The sequence below is a fragment of the Sebastes fasciatus genome, chromosome 11, assembly GCF_043250625.1.
Source record: "Sebastes fasciatus isolate fSebFas1 chromosome 11, fSebFas1.pri, whole genome shotgun sequence".
Taxonomy (NCBI): Eukaryota; Metazoa; Chordata; class Actinopteri; order Perciformes; family Sebastidae; genus Sebastes; species Sebastes fasciatus.
Window position 1 is genome coordinate 35039087 of NC_133805.1, and position 21846 is coordinate 35060932.

At 41.3% G+C, this 21846-nt stretch overlaps 1 protein-coding gene across 2 annotated transcripts in view; it reads left to right on the forward strand.

The window, feature by feature from the left end:
- The first annotated feature begins 2069 nt into the window (after positions 1-2069).
- The window catches only part of LOC141777787 (phospholipid phosphatase-related protein type 4-like), a 48204-nt gene continuing 28427 nt past the window's right edge, over positions 2070-21846 (forward strand). For both annotated transcript variants that reach the window (XM_074652341.1, XM_074652342.1), the window contains exons 1-2: positions 2070-2511; positions 20705-20890. In XM_074652341.1, the coding sequence (XP_074508442.1) occupies positions 2428-2511; positions 20705-20890 (270 nt within the window). In that variant the 5' untranslated portion in view covers positions 2070-2427. The remainder of the gene's footprint in view (positions 2512-20704; positions 20891-21846) is intronic.

Sequence of the window (21846 nt, forward strand, 5' to 3'; positions counted from 1 at the left end):
AAAACAAACACCACATTTTCCCATAATAATGTCTTTAAATATGATCAATGACACATTTACAAAGGTCTTTATGTCTTTTTTAATTTCTGCATGTTGTGATTGACAGGGTAATATTTATGAATAATTTTGACGGACACTTCCTTAACCTCATTCTCTATTAGATATTTATGAGGAAGAATCCAGACCTTCTTCCAACAGCCTATATATAATTTACAAATCAATTCCAATATGCTGTGATGACATATCAACATGTCTTTGAAACAGGGCAGGTATGGCTCTATTATTTTTATGGGGATGTAGTGACAAACATATACTGGAGTCAGCTGGGTTGGACTTATCTCTACTTTCTTATCCAGTAAAACGATGTATAAGATTCGTAATAAACAATCACTGCGGCCTCTGCATGGGGATGAACCTCGCGTGTGCGTCAGTCTCACTAGAAGCCAGTCAGTCCAATGAGAGGTGATGCTAGCACCCTATAGGTTACAGTGGGAACACCCTCCATGCCGTGCAGCGCGTGCAGCAACCCGTCACTCAATCCACAGGGAAATACACACAGCCTGTATTCAGAAACTCTGCATTTAAAACAAGCTGTCAGGATTTCTGTCCATTTGTGATGTCACAAATATACAATATTTAGACCCTTTACACAGATTTAAACGTAAACATTCTAAATGTGTCCCAGTTTATTCCTGGTTGCAGTGTATGTGAATGTCATCAGCTGACAGGAAGTACACATGGACCCAAGCTGTTGCCTAGCAACGCAATTTTGTTGCAATTTTGTCGCAATTCTGTCAAAATGTGCTAAAACAGAGCGTTTAAAGGGACTGTTTGTAAGATTCCGAAATGCTTATTAACAGCGACACCTATGGCCGTTAAGTCAATGAAAGTCAGCGTCGGGTTCGCGCTTGTGATCGCTCTATAGACATGAACGGGCATCGCTCAAAACAGTGAGGCGACACACGTCAGCTAAACCACAATATCACTCTATATTTCACCTGCTGGGCAGTAATGTTAGCTGACCAGACGAAGGTCTCTCCATGAATCAATGCTGATCCTAGTGTTGGATTTTCCTGCCTCAGCCTCCCGACCGCGGCCGGAGGGAGACACCGGCAACCGGTTGGAGACGATAACGTTTCTCTCTGCAGAGCCCTGTCACTTCACAAGACACAGAAAACCTCTGTTGGTCTGGAGGAGCTGCAGCAGTTATTTCTGCACAAACGTTCAATGTACATTCACTAGATATTCTCAGAGCTACGAAGTCTTCTGCAGTGTGGAGTGTGGAGCGAGCTGAGTTAAGGCAAGCAGGCAGGCAGAGGATCAGTGCAGCAGAGTACAGCAGAGACTCCGGCCCTGGAGACCAAAGCTACGGACTCCCCCGCCTCCTGCGACCGCGGCCAACACTGTTTAACAGACGGGCTTCCCTAGATAGAACTTTCCGGTTTTGTTGCTTCCGTGTAGTTTATGTTGGAGTCTGAGTCTGAACAGCGTAGCCACACGTGAGCCCGCATATGTGAGTGCGCATGGGAAACAGACCCGGGTGATTTATACGTGTAAGAAGTTACAAACAGTCCCCTTAAGACAGAGGGTAAATACAGGCATATTCAGGCCGACAGTATGAGGAAAATAACGTTTTTTTTTAACATTATAGCACGTAAATGTTCTATAGTAGAAACACAAAATACAAGTATGATTCTGAAAATTAGTATAATATGGGACCTTTAATTTGGTGCAAAGTGAGACGTCATTACCTCTTCTCAATTATCTCCTCCACCGTCTGCCACCTGATAGATGCGTCAAGTTAGCGACAATTAGCCCTAATAGAACCAGATGTGGTTGTTTTTTGTAGTAAGCTATAATTCTACCATCAAAATAAAAGCAAATTAATATTTACAACATTAGCCTACTAAGCTTTGCACAAAATGTTGTTTATAAAAACGCCCCAGTGGAATTATTGACCGAACAGGAAACATTGCTGAGAAATAGTCCAAATGGGTTTTATTTTGAAAATGTTGGACAGGAAATGTTGTCGGTTAATTGAGGCTGAGATTACCGGCGGTCACCTGCTGCAGCAGAGCAGAGCTGGAGGAGAGCTGGAGGAGAGCAGAGTGGATGAGCATCTCCTCTCTACACCGTCTCTACACGTCAGGATGAAGATGAGTGTCAGCACACAGAGAGGACAGTACCGGGGGACACGGTGTCTGTCCTGAACCCCCCCCCCCCCCAAAAAAAACCCAACGCATTTCAGGGGACACATCTCACTGACAGACATCGACTCTTCCAGCTCAGCTCGGATGATGCTGGTCCACCGTTAAAGGGGATTTTTTGGGGGGAACCGGACTCTGTCGGAATTTCGCCAAAATTACGACGGGAATCAAGTACAGCTCCCTGTCTCCCGGTAACGGGAGAGACCACCGGCCGCTCGTGATGTCTCGTGCAAAGGAGCGGCTGAAAGGCGGGAATGAGACCAAGGACAGCGTCACTCTGCTGCCGTGCTTTTATTTTGTAGAGGTGAAATCTATCAATCAATCAATCTATCTATCTATCTATCTATCTATCTATCTATCTATCTATCTATCTGTCTATCTGTCTATCTGTCTATCTGTCTATCTATCTATTTGTATTTCTATCTATCTATCTATCTATCTATCTATCTATCTATTTGTTTACCTATTTATCTATCTATCTATCTATCTATCTATCTATCTATCTATCTATCTACCTATCTCTATATCTATCTATATGTCTATGTGATTGGTTGGCAGGCTGCTGTCTGTCTGATATGGTTGACTGATATATTGGTTCTCTGACTGGTCAGCACTGAATGCCACAATCAGGTGAAACTAACGCTGCTAATTATTAATATGAACTTATCATTGTGATACTGTAGGCTATTGAGATGCCACATATCAATGAGCTAGACAGGCTGGTGATCCTGGTATCATCAAGACCCCCGTGCAGCTTGATATAGCAGTGATACTGAATCTGTATTCACCTCATCCCTGTTTAACCCTGCTCTTTTTTTTGCAGCCAGTGACACTGCAGTCTCCACAGCATATTATGATTCATTGTTGTGTACATACGGCAATTTATGCGGGGCCGGATGTAAAGATTTATACATTCATATATGTGCCTCATCATTCGTGTATCATCAGTCAAACCACAGTGTTTATAGACGACTATGAATGACAACAACCATCCAAATATGAACAGTTTCATGCCACACTATCTAACTAACACATTTTTACACACAATATCCATTTGATCATCAGTATTAGATAATGTCCCTGTCAGACTGCTGTGTTGCACTGACTCTCTCACAGTCATTGTTCCTCGCCCCAGGACTGAAGCCTACAGTGATGCTGCATTTAGTTCATATGCCTCCAGACTGTGGATCAGCCTTCCTGTAGGCTCCACAATGTGCACTTCTGTTAACATTTAAAATTACTATTGGCATTATTACTATTAGTAATAGTAGTGGTGGTAATAGTGGTGGTGGTAATAGTGGTCTGTTAGGATCACCTTTGTTTGGACATAACTTACATTTCCGGTAGGCCTACTATGATAGTAACATATTGAGATATGAACACAGAAGATCACTGCATAGTCTCTGACAGGGCAGCCCTGGTGTGCGAGGGCCCCACGCCACTTGCTTATTGTGATTTTGCAGTATTTTTCTAGTCAAAGAAAGTCAAAGTTACTATTATTCTTACTCTGTGTTACTTAAAGTAAAAGACCATTTCAATAATGTATACAGTGTTTCCCTCATAATTGTGCAAATCTTTTTTTTAATGCCACAAATATCCACTCCATTGTTTCCCCTCTATTCATTCTGCAGCGGCGCACCGCTGTGCGTCCACGTGTCTGTGGTTACTTCACATGCCTGTAATAACAGCAGGACAGTCAAGTGTCTGTTATAACAACTAGATTTGGTCAATTTCTGTTTTTTTCCCCAGTGTACAAGCTTACACCGGTTTGATTTTATGGCCAACCTGTTGAACCTGCATTTGTCATTATGACATGTTCTGGCAAATTAAAAAGTAGCCGACATCAGCAACAGGTGCCGACGAGGTCACGGCGTTAAATCCAGCTTTTATTGCATTAGTAATAAGCAATATGTGATTAACATTATGTTTGTTTATAAACAGACTAACGGAGCCACTAGTGTTCGACAGGCTGTGCACATCTGCCGAGCCGAGGCGGGTGACTTTGACATTACACCGGCAACATGAATGAGATCAAATTTCAGTAGAGAAGGGAGGGGGTGCTTGCCACACGCTGTGTTTGTTTATTAGAAAGTTATTTTTTGGGGTGACGAGACAAGACGGGTTTCCGTCAGTGTATTGCAAGCCCGGCGGCCCGTAACGTTAGTGATTGTGCAGTCAAGAGAGAGAGAGCGAGCGTGTGACGGTGAATGAAGATAAGACTAACGTTATAGCTTTGAATGTATCAGTGCAGTGTGTGTACAGTTTAGACTGTTGCTACAACTCCTCAAGACCCAAACCAAGTTCCCGTGTCTTGCTGACTACCTGCTGATTTAAGTGAAGCCCCGAAGCTAACGACAACAATGACCCAGGCTCACTTAAGGTGGGCTGTTAAGGTGGACCAGCTTTTCTCATTTTGTGACAAGCGGCTGCGGAGTCAAGTGCGACACAAAATTCGGTATACTGGTCCGGTGATGTGGCTTAAAGGGGGAGTAGGCAGTATATTTTTGGTATCATTGGGTAAAAATTCCATAATAACCTACTCATGGCTCTGTTTTCAGACTCTAAAAAAGTCATGTGACCGGTACTTGGCATTCCTTCAAGCCATCTATGCCTGATCTCAACATGGCGTCTGGGTCACAAACTTTCTCATTTTACAGCTAAACAGTAAACTACAAGATGTTTCTGAAAACATTTGAGGAGAGAAATAGACATTACAGTAACAAAATATAAATTTATATTGATCAGCGCTGCCTAGTTTGACCGTTTGATCGGAGTTCGCGAGTGATTGACAGCTGCTCAGAGACGGCAGCTGGACAGCAGACCTCAGATCAGCTCTTACTGCTTGTTTTCCTCGGGTCTGTGAAATCTTGCAGATGCCATTAGGAGCACATGATTTTTTTCAGATTACCTGTTTCATGTACTACTGTCAGGATATAGCGACCGTTTTATAAAAATTAAAACATTTTTAATCATATTTGCTCCAATCTCGCCAACTTCAGCTTTAATTTCAAAACAGTTTGAACATTTTTACACTGGCCAAACCCTAATCAGAACTGCTAAAGTCAGTTGAACTGTGAAGTGAATGTAACGTTGTCGGTACCGGTTAAAAACAGGCTCGGTGGTGAACGACAGGTTAACGTGCTGACAGATTCTGCCTTTTTGTGTTTTTAGCTGAGCTAGACCTGAGAATATTTGTTTCTAACAGATGGGTGATGCTGGTTTGCCTCCATTGTTCTCTGTGAAGTTTTCTGGAAGTGATGTAACGTGGCTCGGGTGTGTTTTATGTGGAGCGAGCACTGTGCCAAGTAGCCTTTTAAATGCTACATTACTTGTCAGCAACCAGTCATATGGTTATTTAGGAGGCAGTATGGCCTTGTGTGCTCTGATTAATTTGGCATGCAGTTAACACACCAGTCATAATGTTGTTTTAATGATAAACTCAACTCCTATTAATTATTTACAGGAGTAACAGGCTGTAAAAGTGACATATTTTCCTTTATAAATAAGTGCTGTGGATCTCATATATGCTGACATGAAGAGGGGTTCATGTGGATTTCAAAAAGTGACTGATAGATATTTGGAAAAGTAACATGTAAATAGATATTTAATGAAACTTTAAAGTGTTAAATCTGTCAGGCTGAATGCATATACAGTGTACTACAGAACAGAACTCTGTGGCAGCCATGCTCTGTTCTTACTTGAATTATCCATCCGATGATGCAGGCAACCAGCAGCTGGGCTGAGCAGCACCAAGACAACCACGTTTTGCCAGAATGTAACTCCTGTATTCCTGGTTTCAGATTTAAATGGTATGAATGATCAAAGGTCTTGGGACTGTATTGAGTCTTGCTTGCTGCTTTTCAGCCCCTACTTGCATCATCATGTTGAATTTGGGGTTGAAGTGGGTTAAAAGACTCCTGCTACGACCAGTACTTTAAAATGTACCGGCAGGTCACACTGTAACAAACACACACAGCTTTACATACTGACAAATAACTGAATTACCATGCAACCTACCAACCCGTAATCTGTATAAATGAAGACATTTATATGGATCACAGTGACCATATTTTCCCTGATAACTTGTGTGATAGTCACGTAAAAAGAGTGCTCAAGCCATTAAGTAGTGCATATCCATAACGTTCAGTGACGAAAAAAATTAATGATACCCTGGTGCAACTCTTAAAATTGCTACCGAGCGCTGTGCTCAAAGTTCCAATTATTTCAATCTAACCTCGGTTCCGCTGACCTGTGACCTGACCACAACCAATGAGAACAGCTGCAACTGCCGTTGTTGCCTGGGCTAGAAACAGTGAATGGCGTTCCTCTTTTTGGTGACATATTTTACCTGCTGCCTCTGCAAGGCTCTGTCCCCTACCTCGCGGTGAGTGAAAAGCAAATGTATTATCATGTGAAGGCAGCTTTAGTCCTCAATATAGGTCAAGCTCCAACACCACTGATCTCTAACTTCCCATAATGCAACTCAATAGCACCTTTTATTAGACCCTCCAGATACGGGTGGAACATACGGTATGTAGAGCACCTTCCTGGTCTGTGTAACTGTACATCATGATGTGGATATGTATATAGTTTGGGATATAGTACATTTAGTGAAAACTCAATAGAGATACCATTTACAGAGAAACAACCAGATGGCAATGTCTGCTTTTGCCTAATCCAGTGAATTAAATATCCGACAAACCTCGATACTACAATCCAGTATATTGAATATTGCTATAAAGCAGTTCTACTCATTCATTTGCAACATTGCCCACAGTGGCCTGACCAGGGAAAGCTATCTCTGTGTTAAAGATATGGAAAAGTCTCTGGGGGGTCTCTCTCATCCAACTCTATCTTAATGCCTAGTTAACGACCACATCTTTCAAGCTCCTCGTCCTTGGTGTGCAGTGCAGACTTTGTGTTATAAATTGGTCTCCAAGCCCAAACCTATTATGGCTTGTCCACACCAGGAACGTCAGGAGTGCGTGGCGGCTGCGTTACCTGTTGTTTTTTATCTCGCCGTCCATGTTAACAGGTTAGAGCAGCCAAATAGTTACAGGACAGTGTTGTAGAACATGCAGTGACTTGCAGGGCTCCATGAATGATTTAAGCACGGGGTTTTAATGGTGGATTATTATTATTATTTACAAATGAGCACACAATTCTTAACTTTTTTCTGTCTAAAATAGATATAAATGACATTTATTATGAAATGAAATGGCCATTATGTAAGGCAAACTCTATGTAGAAATAAAGGGCTGACAGCAGCAGCAGAGACGCAGCTGGTGTGAACACACAACGCGTGAATCACGCAGCCATTCAGCGAGGCAACCGTCAGACGCTGCTCACGCGAGCGGTCTGTACAAGCCATTAGTCTGCAAGCTATTAGAAAACAACAGTAAAATGGAGGGGTTATGTAGATATGTATTAATTTTCCTGTAGATGAAATTACAAAGCCATTTAACACATGCTCTATTACTAGGGGGATGATAGCTCGAAAGGCCCAGACACACCAACCAGACATGAAAGAATTAGCGGTGACGAAGGCCAACAGTTGCGTCGCCTCACGTCGTCTTTGTTTTGGCCAAAAAGTTGCACTTGAACACACCGCAAAGACTACAGCCGACGGCCAGTGAGCGCGTACATTCTGCGCCTGCGTGAGAGGAAATAACTCTCCCTACCAGTAGGCGGCGGTAGTCTGTATTCATCATTCAAAAAAGGGAAACAGGAAGACCGATGTTATGATACGTACATGAAACAAAGCAGCGTTTGCCACTTAGCTTCATTCCAGATGGCCATGTCGTTGTGAAAATATCCGTGTGTTGGAATGATCAGATGAGATGAAGATGAAAGATGAGTAGAGCCCTCCGTGTGTGTCCTCTTGACTTTACTCGTTGGCTTCCTCACTTCCCTTTCTCTTCTCGTGCACTGATTGGTTTAAGCTGAACAGCCAATCAGAGTGATTAATCTCCCCGATGCGTGAGATGTAGGATACGTGTGATTCAATATGCTGAATCAGCCAAAAAAACTCCACGGGCAGACTAGAGACATACCGCAAAAACTAGACCAACGGACGCTAACCAACGGCCCCAAACTGTCCGACCGTCGGCTTGGAGTGTCAGGGCCTTAAAGCACTGTTAAGCAAGCAGTTGCCACCGCTGGCGTTCTCATGAACATGCGTGCCTATTTGCCGCTGCTGTCTTGAGTTGATGATGGGTCACCTTTCTTTGGTTTGCCACCAGAAACCACAAGAAACACAAAAGCTGATTTTGCTGTATTGTATATCCACCTTTTACCAGTAAACAATGTGTATGATATCAGCTAGCTAAACTTGCTGTATTAATCTTTTCATATTATTCATATAACACTTTCCTCTATTTGAAGCTACTATGTAGATACGTGATGAGATTAGAGTAGGTAGATGGAGTATGGTTCTTCTGCCTTCACTGTGTGTGTGTACGTTCACAGCTATGCATTGAGCGAAACACACTTCCAATAAAGGTTGAAGACAGCAGATCGCCTTCAAAATATTTATTAGAATTAGGGCTGGGCGATATTGCCTAAAAATAATATCACAATATTTTTAGGTAATATCGCGATACACGACATATATCGCAATATTTTCAAATATCCTCTAAGCACTTCATAAATGCTTGATTTAACCCTTTGATGCATACAATCACACCAATATGATGATTCTTGTAGTCCATGCAGTATATGTCTGCATTAAAACCTTCTTGTTTATATTCATTGGTGGTTTTTATTGGAACTATTTTAATCTTGCATGCAAAAAGGGGGAAATCAAAAGTGAAATTTAACAAAACAGTATCCAACAGTATTCACTTTAACGAAATAGTTATCTGGCAATACATGCTTTATATATTGATAAATACATAACACACACACACACACACACCGTTTTTAATGGCATGTAATAAGTGTAATATAACTTATTGTTATCTTTACCAGTAAGCTGTTATGACATTGCTGATAATACAAATTATTATTTTCCCAGCAGTGTAGAAAGACTCACCAATCGCAAGGTGCAGCCTGTGGCCAAAACTACAGTCTTGTCCACTTATTCAGATTTACAGCTTTGGTTATGTTATCACTGTTACCTGGTTGGCCCAACTTTTCTCTCACTGAAATGTAGAACTACCGTAGAGCTTTCTCCGCAAAAAATTTGCGACCATGCAGTTCATATTTTGGATCAAATGTCTTAATGAGACTTTTGAATCCTGGCTTTTCAACTACGCTAACCGGCGTTGCGATGTAGGTGTTTACAGCGACCGTGATTTCTTTGCATTTTGCACTTTTTTTGTCATATGGGATTGCTTTGGAAAGCGAGGAAGCCATTTGCTTCTTGGCTGGTTCTGGTTGCTTTGGTCGTGTTCTCGTCTTCAGCTTTCTCCGGGCTCCGGGCTCCTTCTCTCTCCGCTGCATCCCTCCAAATACAAAAACACGCCGGCCGCATACGTCAAACACTCGCCCAGGAGAGTGGTGGTCTGGATGGGCGCGGAGTCTGTGAATTAATACGCTGTATGTGTTACAGTGTGGAAGTGACAGGCTTGACTTGACAAAATGCAACTTACTGAATTGTTATTTATTATTAAAATAATAAATCGTACACCAGCATCTTTGTAAAAAATACCCAGTGTACCCAGTGTGCAAACCAGTTGATATTTAGTTGATTTTTCTCAGCTGCGCGGTACATATCTCCATGTTTTTGTATCACTATATATTGTACTGCAATATCTTTACAGAGTCAGGTGATGGGTTTGTTTCCCTGCCCTCCCTGCCCATTGCATGCAAGTTTCCAATCCAATCTTCAAATGGAGAATATGATCCAGCCATGATCCCACCAAGCTATAGGCAGTGCTGTATATTATGTGTTCGGCACACTGAATAATGGATGAATGACTAATGAGGAAAAAGCCTGTCGGCACATAGTTTTTGCTGATTTTATGCTTTTCTTGAAATGTTGCCGTGTTAACTGTAAATAGAGCGCATGATTAAAGCTAAGGTTGTTGGTGTTCTTTAAAAACATGTTTTTGTTATATTGTTGAAATTGTCATTATATCTTGACAGCAATCAAGAAATTAAATGCTCTGACAAAAAAAAAAAAATCTGCTATCTGTGGCTGCCGCAGGACTGTAATAAACCTGTCCAATCATTTCATTAGGCTTGAATGAAATGATTGGATGGCCTGTCTACCTAGCTGTCTGCCTGCGTGCATTTTGCCCGTGCACTCATGGCGCGTCACCAGAGTCTTCCACCAGCTGCTAGCTTGACAGCTGTGAGTTCTAACCATGGATGTATTAAGAGAACTGGATACAGCGTTGGAGACGGGGCCCCGCTCATTCCTATGAAAGTTTCTCAGTGGCGCATGAAGCCTAAAAGGCTCGACATCCGTTTGGAAAAGTACCCGGATCTTGGGCACATGGAACATGCTCAGTAGCGTCTGCTCGGTCACACGACTCGGTCACGGGGTCCCAACGTCACGCCGTCGTCACGGCTTGCGTTCCAGCCTCGGTCTGGGTCTCATTCACATGAACGGAGGAAGGGAAATAACTCTGGATTCAGCTATTAGTTCGTTTTACAACTTTAAAAACTTAAAAATAAAATAAAGGCTGATAGAGTGTTTGTATTGAGTTGATTCACCACAAAAAAAAAATTTCGTTGAGTTACAGACGTCTCTTTCCCAATGTAAGTCTATGGGAAATGGTCTTTTTGGGCTCAATGGCATCACGTGACGGACACAGAAGTTGCAGTACCGCCGTTTGGCCACTATGAAAGTTGGGATCGTCGACCGGCGCACTTCCTGGAGGCTTGGTACTAACAGCTAACAGTAGCCGTTTTCATTGTTTATTCAATCAAAATGATCATGCATGAAGATAATTTGGAGTGGCTTTGGAGGGAGGCCTGAAGGGACGGACTGTCAGTGTTGCTCTGGCGGGTAGAGCGTAAAAACTTGTCCCGATACACTACGAGCGACATCACTCTCTATTGCATAGAGAGAGTGATATTGATTAACTGTCAGTTACTGTCAGCGTTGATTTTTGACCAATGAAAATAGGTTGGAGGTGCACAAAACTTTGCATAAATAGAGCCAGGTGCGAGCGTTTCCTTCAAACAGGCAACATGTCGTGTCGCCTGTTCGCTGATGTACGGAGGACATCTTCATTCGGAAAAACTGAAACAATCTGATGTTCACTCGTTCGCTCTTTCGCATCGCGTCCAGTTAGGAAGAGGTGTTAGAGCTAGTGCTGCTAGCTACTTTCATTGGAAAAGAGTTGGCAACGCTGGGCTGGGTTTTTTGGTTGGATCATTTTTAAAATCTAGTGTACTCGATGTGCTAGTTTTCCAACATTACTAACCCTAGCTCAAAGGATAATTTCAGCTTGGCCTCTTTTTCCAGAATCAACAAAATTGCACGTCAGTATTTATTAGTCTTGGGTGATAGGGCTGAATTTCTTTGGCTTTGGGTTAAAAAACATTCTGAATCTATTATAATGATTGTGTGTTTCTCCTTTCTCTCCCTGACAGAGCTGCTCTGTGTCTCCTACATTTTCTATCTCACACACTGTCACACCATCCTACCCACCAACTGGCTGCTAGGCAACATGGCCCTCTGAATGGGGTGTATTTTTACATCTGTGTGTTCAGGGCTAGAGACGTTAAGAGGAGAAAAACATCCCTACTGCAGCCTGGTTTCTTCTGTGTGCACAGTGGCTACTGAGGCTTTGGTTGATACGTCTTTAAAATGATGATCATCACATATTCACTTCATCAGATATGCCTGATGTAGTACACCCCGAAGGATTTACACCACATTGTAGTTTTTCATTCATTTTCTTTATGTTAGTAATTGCAACTCCAGTCAAATGTACATCAGTGAGCACATCATCAACTGTTCTTATAGCTGTGACATTATTGTCTTGCTCCTGTGGGTCTTCAGTTCAGTCTTAGATTGTACCACATCTGTTATCATGATATTAAGTCCCACCCCTGGAACTGGCCAATCATAGAGTAGCATCGGCCAGCTCCAACCAGCATTCCTGGGATGACGTATTTTTGTAGGCCAACCAGGAAGTTAGCATCGCCCTGGTTCCTTCCACAAAAAGCCAATGGGATTGTTCCATTGGCTTTTAAATATTGCAGAAAATAAACGCTGTGGCCAGCAACCGTTTTTGATACTTACATGTCTTGTTCAGCAAGATAATCTCCACAAATGAACACCACTTCTATGATTTCTGAAGTGTGAATGCTATCGCCAGATGTAAAAAGCTAACGTTAGGCTATGATCGAACTACACCACGGTCACATGAGCGCGATTATACACATCGATGTAAAGGAGGGCGAGTTGGCGTGATGACGTTTAGTAGTCTCATTTAGCCACTTTTTAAGACACATAAAGGCTTCATAATTCATGATTGTGGGATTTATTGTTGTATTTTATATCGTAGAACAAAACATTAAAATCTCTTCAGCTTGTGTTAACCCTATTACAGCCATTTAAGTAAAAACTCATTCAAAGAACCCATTGACTTCCAGGTGAGGGAACAGGAAGTGCTAAAATGCTAACTCTTTTCTGGGCTTTACTCATTCTTGTAGCACTCTATACTATGCATGGAATGCAGATCCCTACTCTATACAGCTCTGCTCCACAGACTCTCATGCAATCCTTTTAGATTTTCTTCATTTTCAAGCTGGTTTTGTTGGTTAACTGTTGTGTGATGGGGATAGTTGTTACCGGGAGAGGTTAGAAGGAGATATACATTTCTAAAACATTATGATTCTACGTAAAGACCTGTAGAGCTAAAATTAACAGAGTACTAGCACATCATCAGCTAGCGTTAGCACTTCTATGCTACGCTAGCTTCTGAAGGTATACTGAATGTATACACATGCTGCCCACCTGCTTTTTGAATTCAACTAAGAAATACCAGTTTTACTGTGGAACAGGTTGATGACAAACCCTAAGACATCAAATGTTTATGCCATTATAATTATTACACCAATTAAAAAAATAAAATGTTAATAGTAATCCTAATGCAGGAGTTATCATCCCAAAAGTACTTCATATTGTAAGCTTTGTTGTATCTATTCATCTATTGCAATAACATTGAAGGAAATTGACAGTTTAAAAAGTGGACAGGAAATGATTATTGCTCTTCTTGCATCAGCACATCATCATACAGTATAACTCCACTATATATCCCTTTGAAAAGTTGTTTCCATAAACTGATGACTAGTGTTGATATTTTAGATGCATTCTGTAGCGCTGCTTTGCCGACAATATTTATAGACACACTGGAGGCTCTGGTCAAGCCTATCCAATAGAGTACTACAGCATTATGCATTTTAGCACTTCCGGTTCCATCGTCTGGAAGTCAATGGGTTTTTAGTTAGATGCCTGAAATAAGGTCTGTGGTTAACACAAGCTGACAAGACATGTAAGTATCATAAACGTGTGTTTGCCACAGAGCTTATTTTCTACAATAATCCAAAACCCAATGGAAAGATCCCATTGGCTTTATGTCGAGGGAAGCAGGGCGATGCTAACTTCCTGGTTGGCCTACAAAAATCCGTCATCCCTGGAGCACTCTGTAGGAGCGGCCCAGTGGAGTAGCCCAGGCAAGCGACCCTGGGAGAGGTGCTGGTGGCAGCGAGCCCAGTGCATTTTGGGTGTTGTAGGTTTTCTACCTTCTGAGCGAAAGACAATACCACAGCCCTTTTTCTCTGTTTTCCATGGTCATGTAGCACCAATTTCAAAAATATTTTCGCCTTTCCACGACTTAGACAGCCTAGTTTTATGACAATATCATCTTTCCAGTAGTGAAATACCTCTTTAAATTGGCCGCTGCTGCCTATAGCCAACTTTTACTTTGAAGGCAGCTGTCTCTGTTTCCGGGTCTCGACTTTTCATTGTACAACTTTGATAATGGAACAAGCTGACAGCGAACGTCTCTGCCTTGTCCCTTTTGCTAAATTGATATTGGAGAAATGAACCGTTGTCAGTGATAGGGCTTTTAGTGTCCTTCACTCAGACAATGAGAAACCAAAATTGCGTATTCTCTTTATGCGACTAGACGGTTGATCTGCACACCAGTACCGGAGCAGCAGCAGGACAATGACCCGCTGTACGGAGCCGAGAATGAAGATTGGAGCACAGCTAGCTGGCTAGCATATAGTCCATCTATGCACTCTGACCCCATGATGACACACGTTGGATGACAGCCCCCTCATTTGCATAATGAGGCAGAAATGCATAAAGAAATCTTTAAAGAAAAGTATACAGAAATAAATAAGTTTGGGGAAATAAATAAGGGGTGAAATGCAAAGGGAAAATTGTGCATAAATAAATAAAGAGTAAATACATAAGGGAATTAATACAAAGATAGATAGATAAATAAATAAATTTATAAATAAAGAAGCTAACTAAAATAGAAATAACAATCTATGTCACATTTTATCAATCAATTAATGGATACATTTTTTTAATATTATTTTTGCTACATTTAATGACATATTTATTAATTTATCAAGTCATTTATTTTTGATTTTGGCAGGTTACTATTGGGCTCTTATTTTGAACAGTAGGCTATGTAACATACTGACCATGTCACCTGTGAGGATTGATTTAGACAGTGACACTGATGATTCAGTATTCTTAGTTTAGTTTGAGAAATCAATGTTGTTGTTTTGACGCAAAAAAAAAAAAATCCAAGACAAAAATCAATAGAGCAACCTGATAACACCAGAGAAGTCTGCTGTATTAATGAATGCTCTTCTGTTAGCTTGTTGGTGCACGCATCTGCTGCCCCACTTCCAGGGTGTAGCTTCCCACTCTAGCTTTCAGTTTTCAATGAATTTTTTCAGAAAGGGTTTTTATTTTCTTTCCCTTCTCTTTCTAAAAAGTTAGTTTCACATGCTAATAATGTGATATGCTATGTAAATATAGATTTTTTTTTTTTTAAATGTCCTATTTCCTTGAAGAGTATGAAGTGCTTCCCCAGACTTCTCAAATCCAGAGTATTGGCATCTCGTAGGTGGGTGAGCAGCTCCTTAGGGCAGGAAGCAGGTACTATTGACTGACACCCATGAAATAGTTTTTGTAAACCCTCCTACACTTGCATGCAGGGAATCATCAAAATAATGTGTTCAAGTGGGAGTTACAGTACCTGCATATTATTCTAACCCTATAAATGAAATGCTAGGAAGTTGAGAAAAGTGAAACGTTTATTGCACTACCTGATCTACTGACTATCATGATGGCTGTCATGATGTCATACATGTCGTGGGTTAAAGATGGCGGCAGACATGCAGGAGCATTTGTGCCTCCATGTGATTTTAATATTGAATGCTTTAAATTTAAAGGTCCCATATCGTTCCTATTTTTAGGATCTTACTTGTATTTTGTGTTTCTACTAGAACATGTTTCCTTGCTATCTGCCTGAATAAACCTGTATTCACCCTCTGTCTGAAAAACTCCGTTTTAGTGCATTTCAACGGAATTGCAATGGAATTGCGTTGCTAGGCAACAGCTTGGGTCTATGTTTACTTCCTGTCAGCTGATGTTATTATTATATGTTATTATTATACACTGCAACAGGAAATAAACTGGGACACATTTAGAATGTTTATGTTTAAAACCGTGTAATGATCTATATAATTGTATATTTGTGACATCACAAATGGACAGAAATCCTAACGGCTTGTTTCAAAGGCACAATTTCTGAATACGGGCTGTGTGTATTCCTCCGTATATTGTGCGTTTTGATAGTTTAACAGTATTTATAAAGCACTTAAACCTGCTTTATAATATAAAAGACATGAGAATCTCACTTTTTACAATATAGGACCTTTAATGTAACTTACATAGTAGAAAGCCATCACGCACATGGTTCCATGGATTGCCATGTCTCTTGATCAGTCGCTGGGTCCATCATATTGGTCTAGACGAAAATAGCTCAACTATTGGATGGATTGCCATGCAATTTTTATTTATTTTTTTAGACATTCATGGTCCCCAGAGGTTTAATCAGAACAACTTTGGTGATCCCCTGACTTTTCCTCTAGCACCACATGAGGTTGACATTTATGGTTCGGAGTGAAATGTCTGACAATTATTGGATGGATTGCCAGGACATGTGTTACGGACATGTTCCCCACAGGATCATTTGTGATAATTTGAATGATCTCCTAATTAGGGCTGTGTATTGGCAAGATTCTGGCGATACGATACGTATCATGATACAGGGGTTACGGTTCAATATATTAAGATACTGTAAATAAGGCGATATATTGTGATTTTTTTATCTAATTTTGGGAAAACTGTCATGGTAAAGAACACAGCACCATATGCATAAAATCGGAGTAAAAAAACAAAACAAAACTTTTTTATGCAATCAGAACAGTGGGATCTGCATTTGCATTTATCACAGTCCCTGTAACAACCAACATTATAGCTCTACTGTGAGAGGGCACATACACTGAGAGGACACATCTCTTTGCAAATGTAGTATCACAAAACAAAATATTGCAATATTCGATTTTTTCTATATTTTCTTACACCCCTACTCCTAATTTGTTATCTAGCACCATCATCAGTCAGCATTTTAATTTGTCCAATTCTTTAGTTTATGACCAGGCGGCAACCTCCAGATCTGACCCTCTCTCGTGTCACTTCTGGTTGCAAAAAAACAAGATGGCGACGGCCAAAATGCTGAACTCGAGGCTTCAAAACGACAGTTCACAAACCAATGGGTGATGTCACGGTGACAACGTTCACTTCTTATATTCAGTCTATGTTTATGACCAATACCTGCAAAACCAACATTCCCATCAGCCTCAGCTGTGCCTTGTGTTTCGTGCTGATTAGCTAATGTTACCATGCCAACTAAACTAAGATGGTGAACATTGCAAACATTATACCTGCTAAACACCAGCATGTTAACATTGACATTGTGAGCTTTTTGCAAAGCTGACGTTTGCATTTAGCTCAAAGCACCTCCATGCCTCGCTAGCATGGCTGTAGACACTTTGTAAAATTTGCATCTTTACTTTGTGATTTTGTTAGTCTCTCAGCCATACTGACTTTTAAATATCTGGTCTTGTCATGCTGTCAAAAGGAAATAATTGGTAAATGTGTAATTCTAGGGATCACAAACTACCCTGGTGGGTAATCCTGGTTTGCAGGCTGTGGAAACAGAGAGCATTTCACAGTCAATGACAGGTCTTTACATAACTCTATGTATGCAGTCAGAAATGTGTGCGCCTCCGGCGGAAAGGCAGATCACGTAGTTGATCATTTGAACAGCAGGGAAGCAAGGCACGATGCAGCCTCTAACTCGTATGAAGGCAATATCCATCAGTTTGCAATTTGTCATCTCGCTAGCGCGGAGCAATAAAGTGAACATGACACATTATTCAGGACTGCCATGATGCATCCGTATAGGGGTCAAGGGAAGAGATGGTAATAATCAAGCAATCATTCTGCTTTCAATGCCACTAGTTAGGGCTTCACCTAACAATAGTTTTCTCTATTGATCAACGTAGCAATGTTTGTATACAATTTTAATTGTTTACCCTATGAAATGTCAAAAAATAGTAATAAAAAAATGTTTATCTTGCACGCCAGCTGGATTCTCGTAAGATCACTTAAAAGAACCGCGGAGTCACGCGAAAATCCATCTTGTCAAGCTTCAAGTAATCTGTTTGTGTCTGAACCACAGTGATTCAGACCAATCAGCGTCCTGTGAGGAGTTACTGGCAGCTACGGCGTGGCTTAAGTGTGTGTGAGGCAACACAGAGAGCTGAGCGTTGACAACAATGAGGTTAGCGTAGATGCTACAATAGCATCCGTTCTATCAGAACTGAAGAGTATTTCTTCATTGAAAGAAGAGCAAAGAACTTGAACACTTGTCGGACCCCGGAAAGACTAGCTGGCGTCATGGCGACAGCTAATGGGGATCCTAAAAAACTAAAATAGATAAACTGAAGGCTTTTCTCCATTGGAAACAATGGTTCCGCTCTTCTCCCGACTGGCTTCGGCCGGAGTTTGATTGACAGATGGTTCATCCAATCACTTGCCAAGTATTTTTTTCTGTGCCTGTCCTGGTATACCCAACAGAATATCTATTATGTATCGTAATGTTTTTCCTCCAACTAGAGTTATTCCGATACCGATACCAGTATTGGAAATGCATCCGATACTGCCCAAAATTCGGTATTGGGTATCGGCGAGTATGCCAGTCTATGCACTGATCCGACACCATCATTTATTAACCCAGAAGAAAATCAGCTTAACCGGAAAATCAATTATTTGCCACTCCAAAACAATATCCATACATGGTAAATAGCAAACAGCTGTTAAATTATAATAAAGATTACTATATATTTCTTTTATCACGCTGGTATCAGACCGGTACTCGGTATCAGCCGATACTGCAAGTTCAGGTATCGGAATCGGTATTGGTAAGGAAAAAGTAAATTGGTATTGGAACATCTCTACCTTCAACTCCAACAAAGCTAACAGGGTGGGTAGAATAGCTGAATCCCTTTCTACCAGCACTATTTATTATAAAGCACCTTTTCTTGGAGCCTGGTTTTACAAAAATATCTTTTTAAACTCACATCCTGTGCAAATGTTGTGGCTTGATCAAGATTTCTTTGAAAGGAGTGGGAGTAGTCTCCTCCCTATGCCAGCATTGGCCCACATCTATTTGATGCTAATGCTTTACACCAGGCTTGGCATTATCTTGAATATGTACTGAAACACAGATTGAAGTGCAGTAAGTAAAATGATTTCTGCTCATCGCGGTTTGCAGTGTGAATATTTGCTCTGTGGGTATTTGGCCTTGTGCGGAGAGTTGTTCCGTTCAATTTGTTTTTTTATGATCCTCTATCTGCACTGCAGCTGTGTGTCTTTGTGTCTGTGTGTCTGTGCTGCTTACTTGACAAGTGTAAGGTTAACAGAAGCAGAGAGAGGTGTGTCATTCCTCTTGACAGTCTGACAGTCACACACTACTAGACTCTGAGAGCAACACACCATTTTCCTCCACCTATTACTGCATGTCTGTATCTGTATCTTTGCGTGTACAGCCATAACTGGGGTTAACTGAGGTCGTACTTTCCTTTCATGAAAGAACTCCGGCATCATATAGTCAGTGTTGTCCAGCCCCTGACATGATATACTGGTGTAGTTCAGCTGCCGTATGGGAAGACATTTCAGACGTGATTGGATCCGATGTGATAGTGGCGATTTAAATCAAACAACCATCATGGTTTAATATTGAAGCCAGTATGGACGTGCTCTAATGGCCACTAGATGCTTCTTTCTCAATGTCCAGGAAAACTTGAAGTGAACTGTCAAGGGAACCAGGGTGGTGCTAACTTCCTGGTTGGCCTACAAAAATATGTCATTCCTGGAGCCCTCTATTGCAACGGAATTGCGTTGCTAGGCAACAGCTTGGGTCCATGGGTCCATGTTTCTTCCTATCAGCTGATGTCATTCAAATACACTGCAACCGGGAATAAACTGGGACACATTTAGAACGCTCACGTATAAAACTATATCTATTGTATATTTGTGACATCACAAATATACAATATATACTGTATAGTAGATTTGTGAACTCACAAAGATACAGAAATCCGTTTCTGAATATGGGCTGTTGTCTATTTCTCCACGGATTGAGCGTCTCAATATGTTAACAGTCTTTATACAGCACTTAAACCTTTATAATAAAAAAAGACATGAAAATCTCACTTTTTACATTATGGGACCTTTAATACCCAGTCCTAGTGTTTTCCTTTTGATGAACATGGTTGAAGAACCCGTCGAGGCAGACAGCCGCCCACCCAGATCCTGGTTCTGCTCAAGGTTTCTACCAGTTAAAGGGGAGTTTTTTCTTGCCACTGTCGCTCATGTTGGGTCTCTGTAAATTATAGAGTACAGCCTCAATCAACTCTATGTGAAAGTGTCTTGAGATAACTTCTCTTATGATTTGACGATTGATATAGATAAAATTGACTTGACTATATTTTAAACCCCCGCAACAATGTAGTCGGGGGTATATAGCGCTCTGCGTGTCCGTGCGTCCATTAGTTACACTTTTTTGTCTGGAGCAGAACTCGGAAACTATTTAACTTAGGAACTTCAAATTTGGTATGATGTTTGAGAGTGGGTTTAGTTGTGCCTTTTGGGGGTTAGAAGTCCGGGGTGCCCAAAATCGTAGAAATTTTGGCCAAAAACTGTGATTTTTTTTTACTTAAATTTCGTTTCAGGAGCAGAATTCGGAACCTTTTTAACTTAGGAACTTGAAAGTGTGGTCTAATTGTGCCTTTTGGGGGTTAGATTGTGCTCAATAGAGTTATTCCATTAGTTCCAAAAGGGCAAAATCTTTGGCCCTACTTTAGTAGGTGCCATGCTCACTTTTGCCTTGTTTAAACTATTTTCTAAATTCTTTTTTACTGTTGTTTCTTTCCTGCAGCTCCCTATCCTGGCCTCCTCTGTTGTCAGTCTTTATTTCCTGGAGCTGACGGATATTTTCCAGCCGGTGCATTCTGGGTACAGCTGTAGTGACCGCAGTCTGTCTCTGCCCTACATCCTGCCCAGACAGGAAGTCTGCCCACTGCCCCTGCTCTTCAGCCTGGCCTTTGCCGCTCCCACCGCCACTGTAAGTAAACCACCACACTGGACCTCACAGTAACATCTACATGTGTGATTATACATGTAGGGAGTGACCCAGCTGGTGTCCACACTAAGGCAAAGGCCTTATTAAAGCTGTTTCTATGAACTAGTGTTTCTCCGTTACTCTTTGAATAAACCACGTGAATATTCCTCTTCTGGGTTAATTACATCCTAATGTAGACAAATACATGTAGTGGAGGATGTTTCAATGGGAAAGCCATCTTCCCACAGCCAGAAGTGGTCTCCTACATGTTGCAGATTTAAAATGTGCCCATAATGCTGTGGGAGTCTGTCTAACCACACTGAGACGAGTACAAGTGAAAGCACAAAGCTGTTTCCATGCAACACTACCGTTTGATGGGAACAAGCCAGTCATTTTAACCATGCTGACTAGAAGCCTTTTCAACTAACTGCCATTTGTTGAGTGAAATTGCCCAGTGCAGCTCTCAGTAATGACTTTCTTTCTATTTTCAATTCAATTTAAAGGTGCTGTTGTGGTAATATGAGAACACAACCATGAAATACCTCAAATTCCCAGTTAAGAATGTCTATGACTTCACAGAGGTCGTAGAATCTAATTTAATGTTGGAGGTCAGATGTCCAGGTCAGGGCCAGAGTATGAGATTGGACGTCTTTGCCAACACTTGTCTTGAGCACGATTGAATATCAACTGGAGTCTCAAACAGGTTCAAAGAATTCACTGGAGATGGTCAGAGTTCAATGCAATAGAGCAGTGGTTCTCAAACTATGGTACACGTACCACTGGTGGTACGCGGAGGAATCTCTGACTATCGATTCCTCTTACTATTTCAATTTGTTTTGGACAGCAGCCACGGTGAAGAGAAAAAAAAAGCACTCAACAGCATGGCGCTACTAAACCTGAGAGGTGCACCCTATTATTCCCTGATAAAGCGACACTGTGAACAACAAATTTGTGTTGAA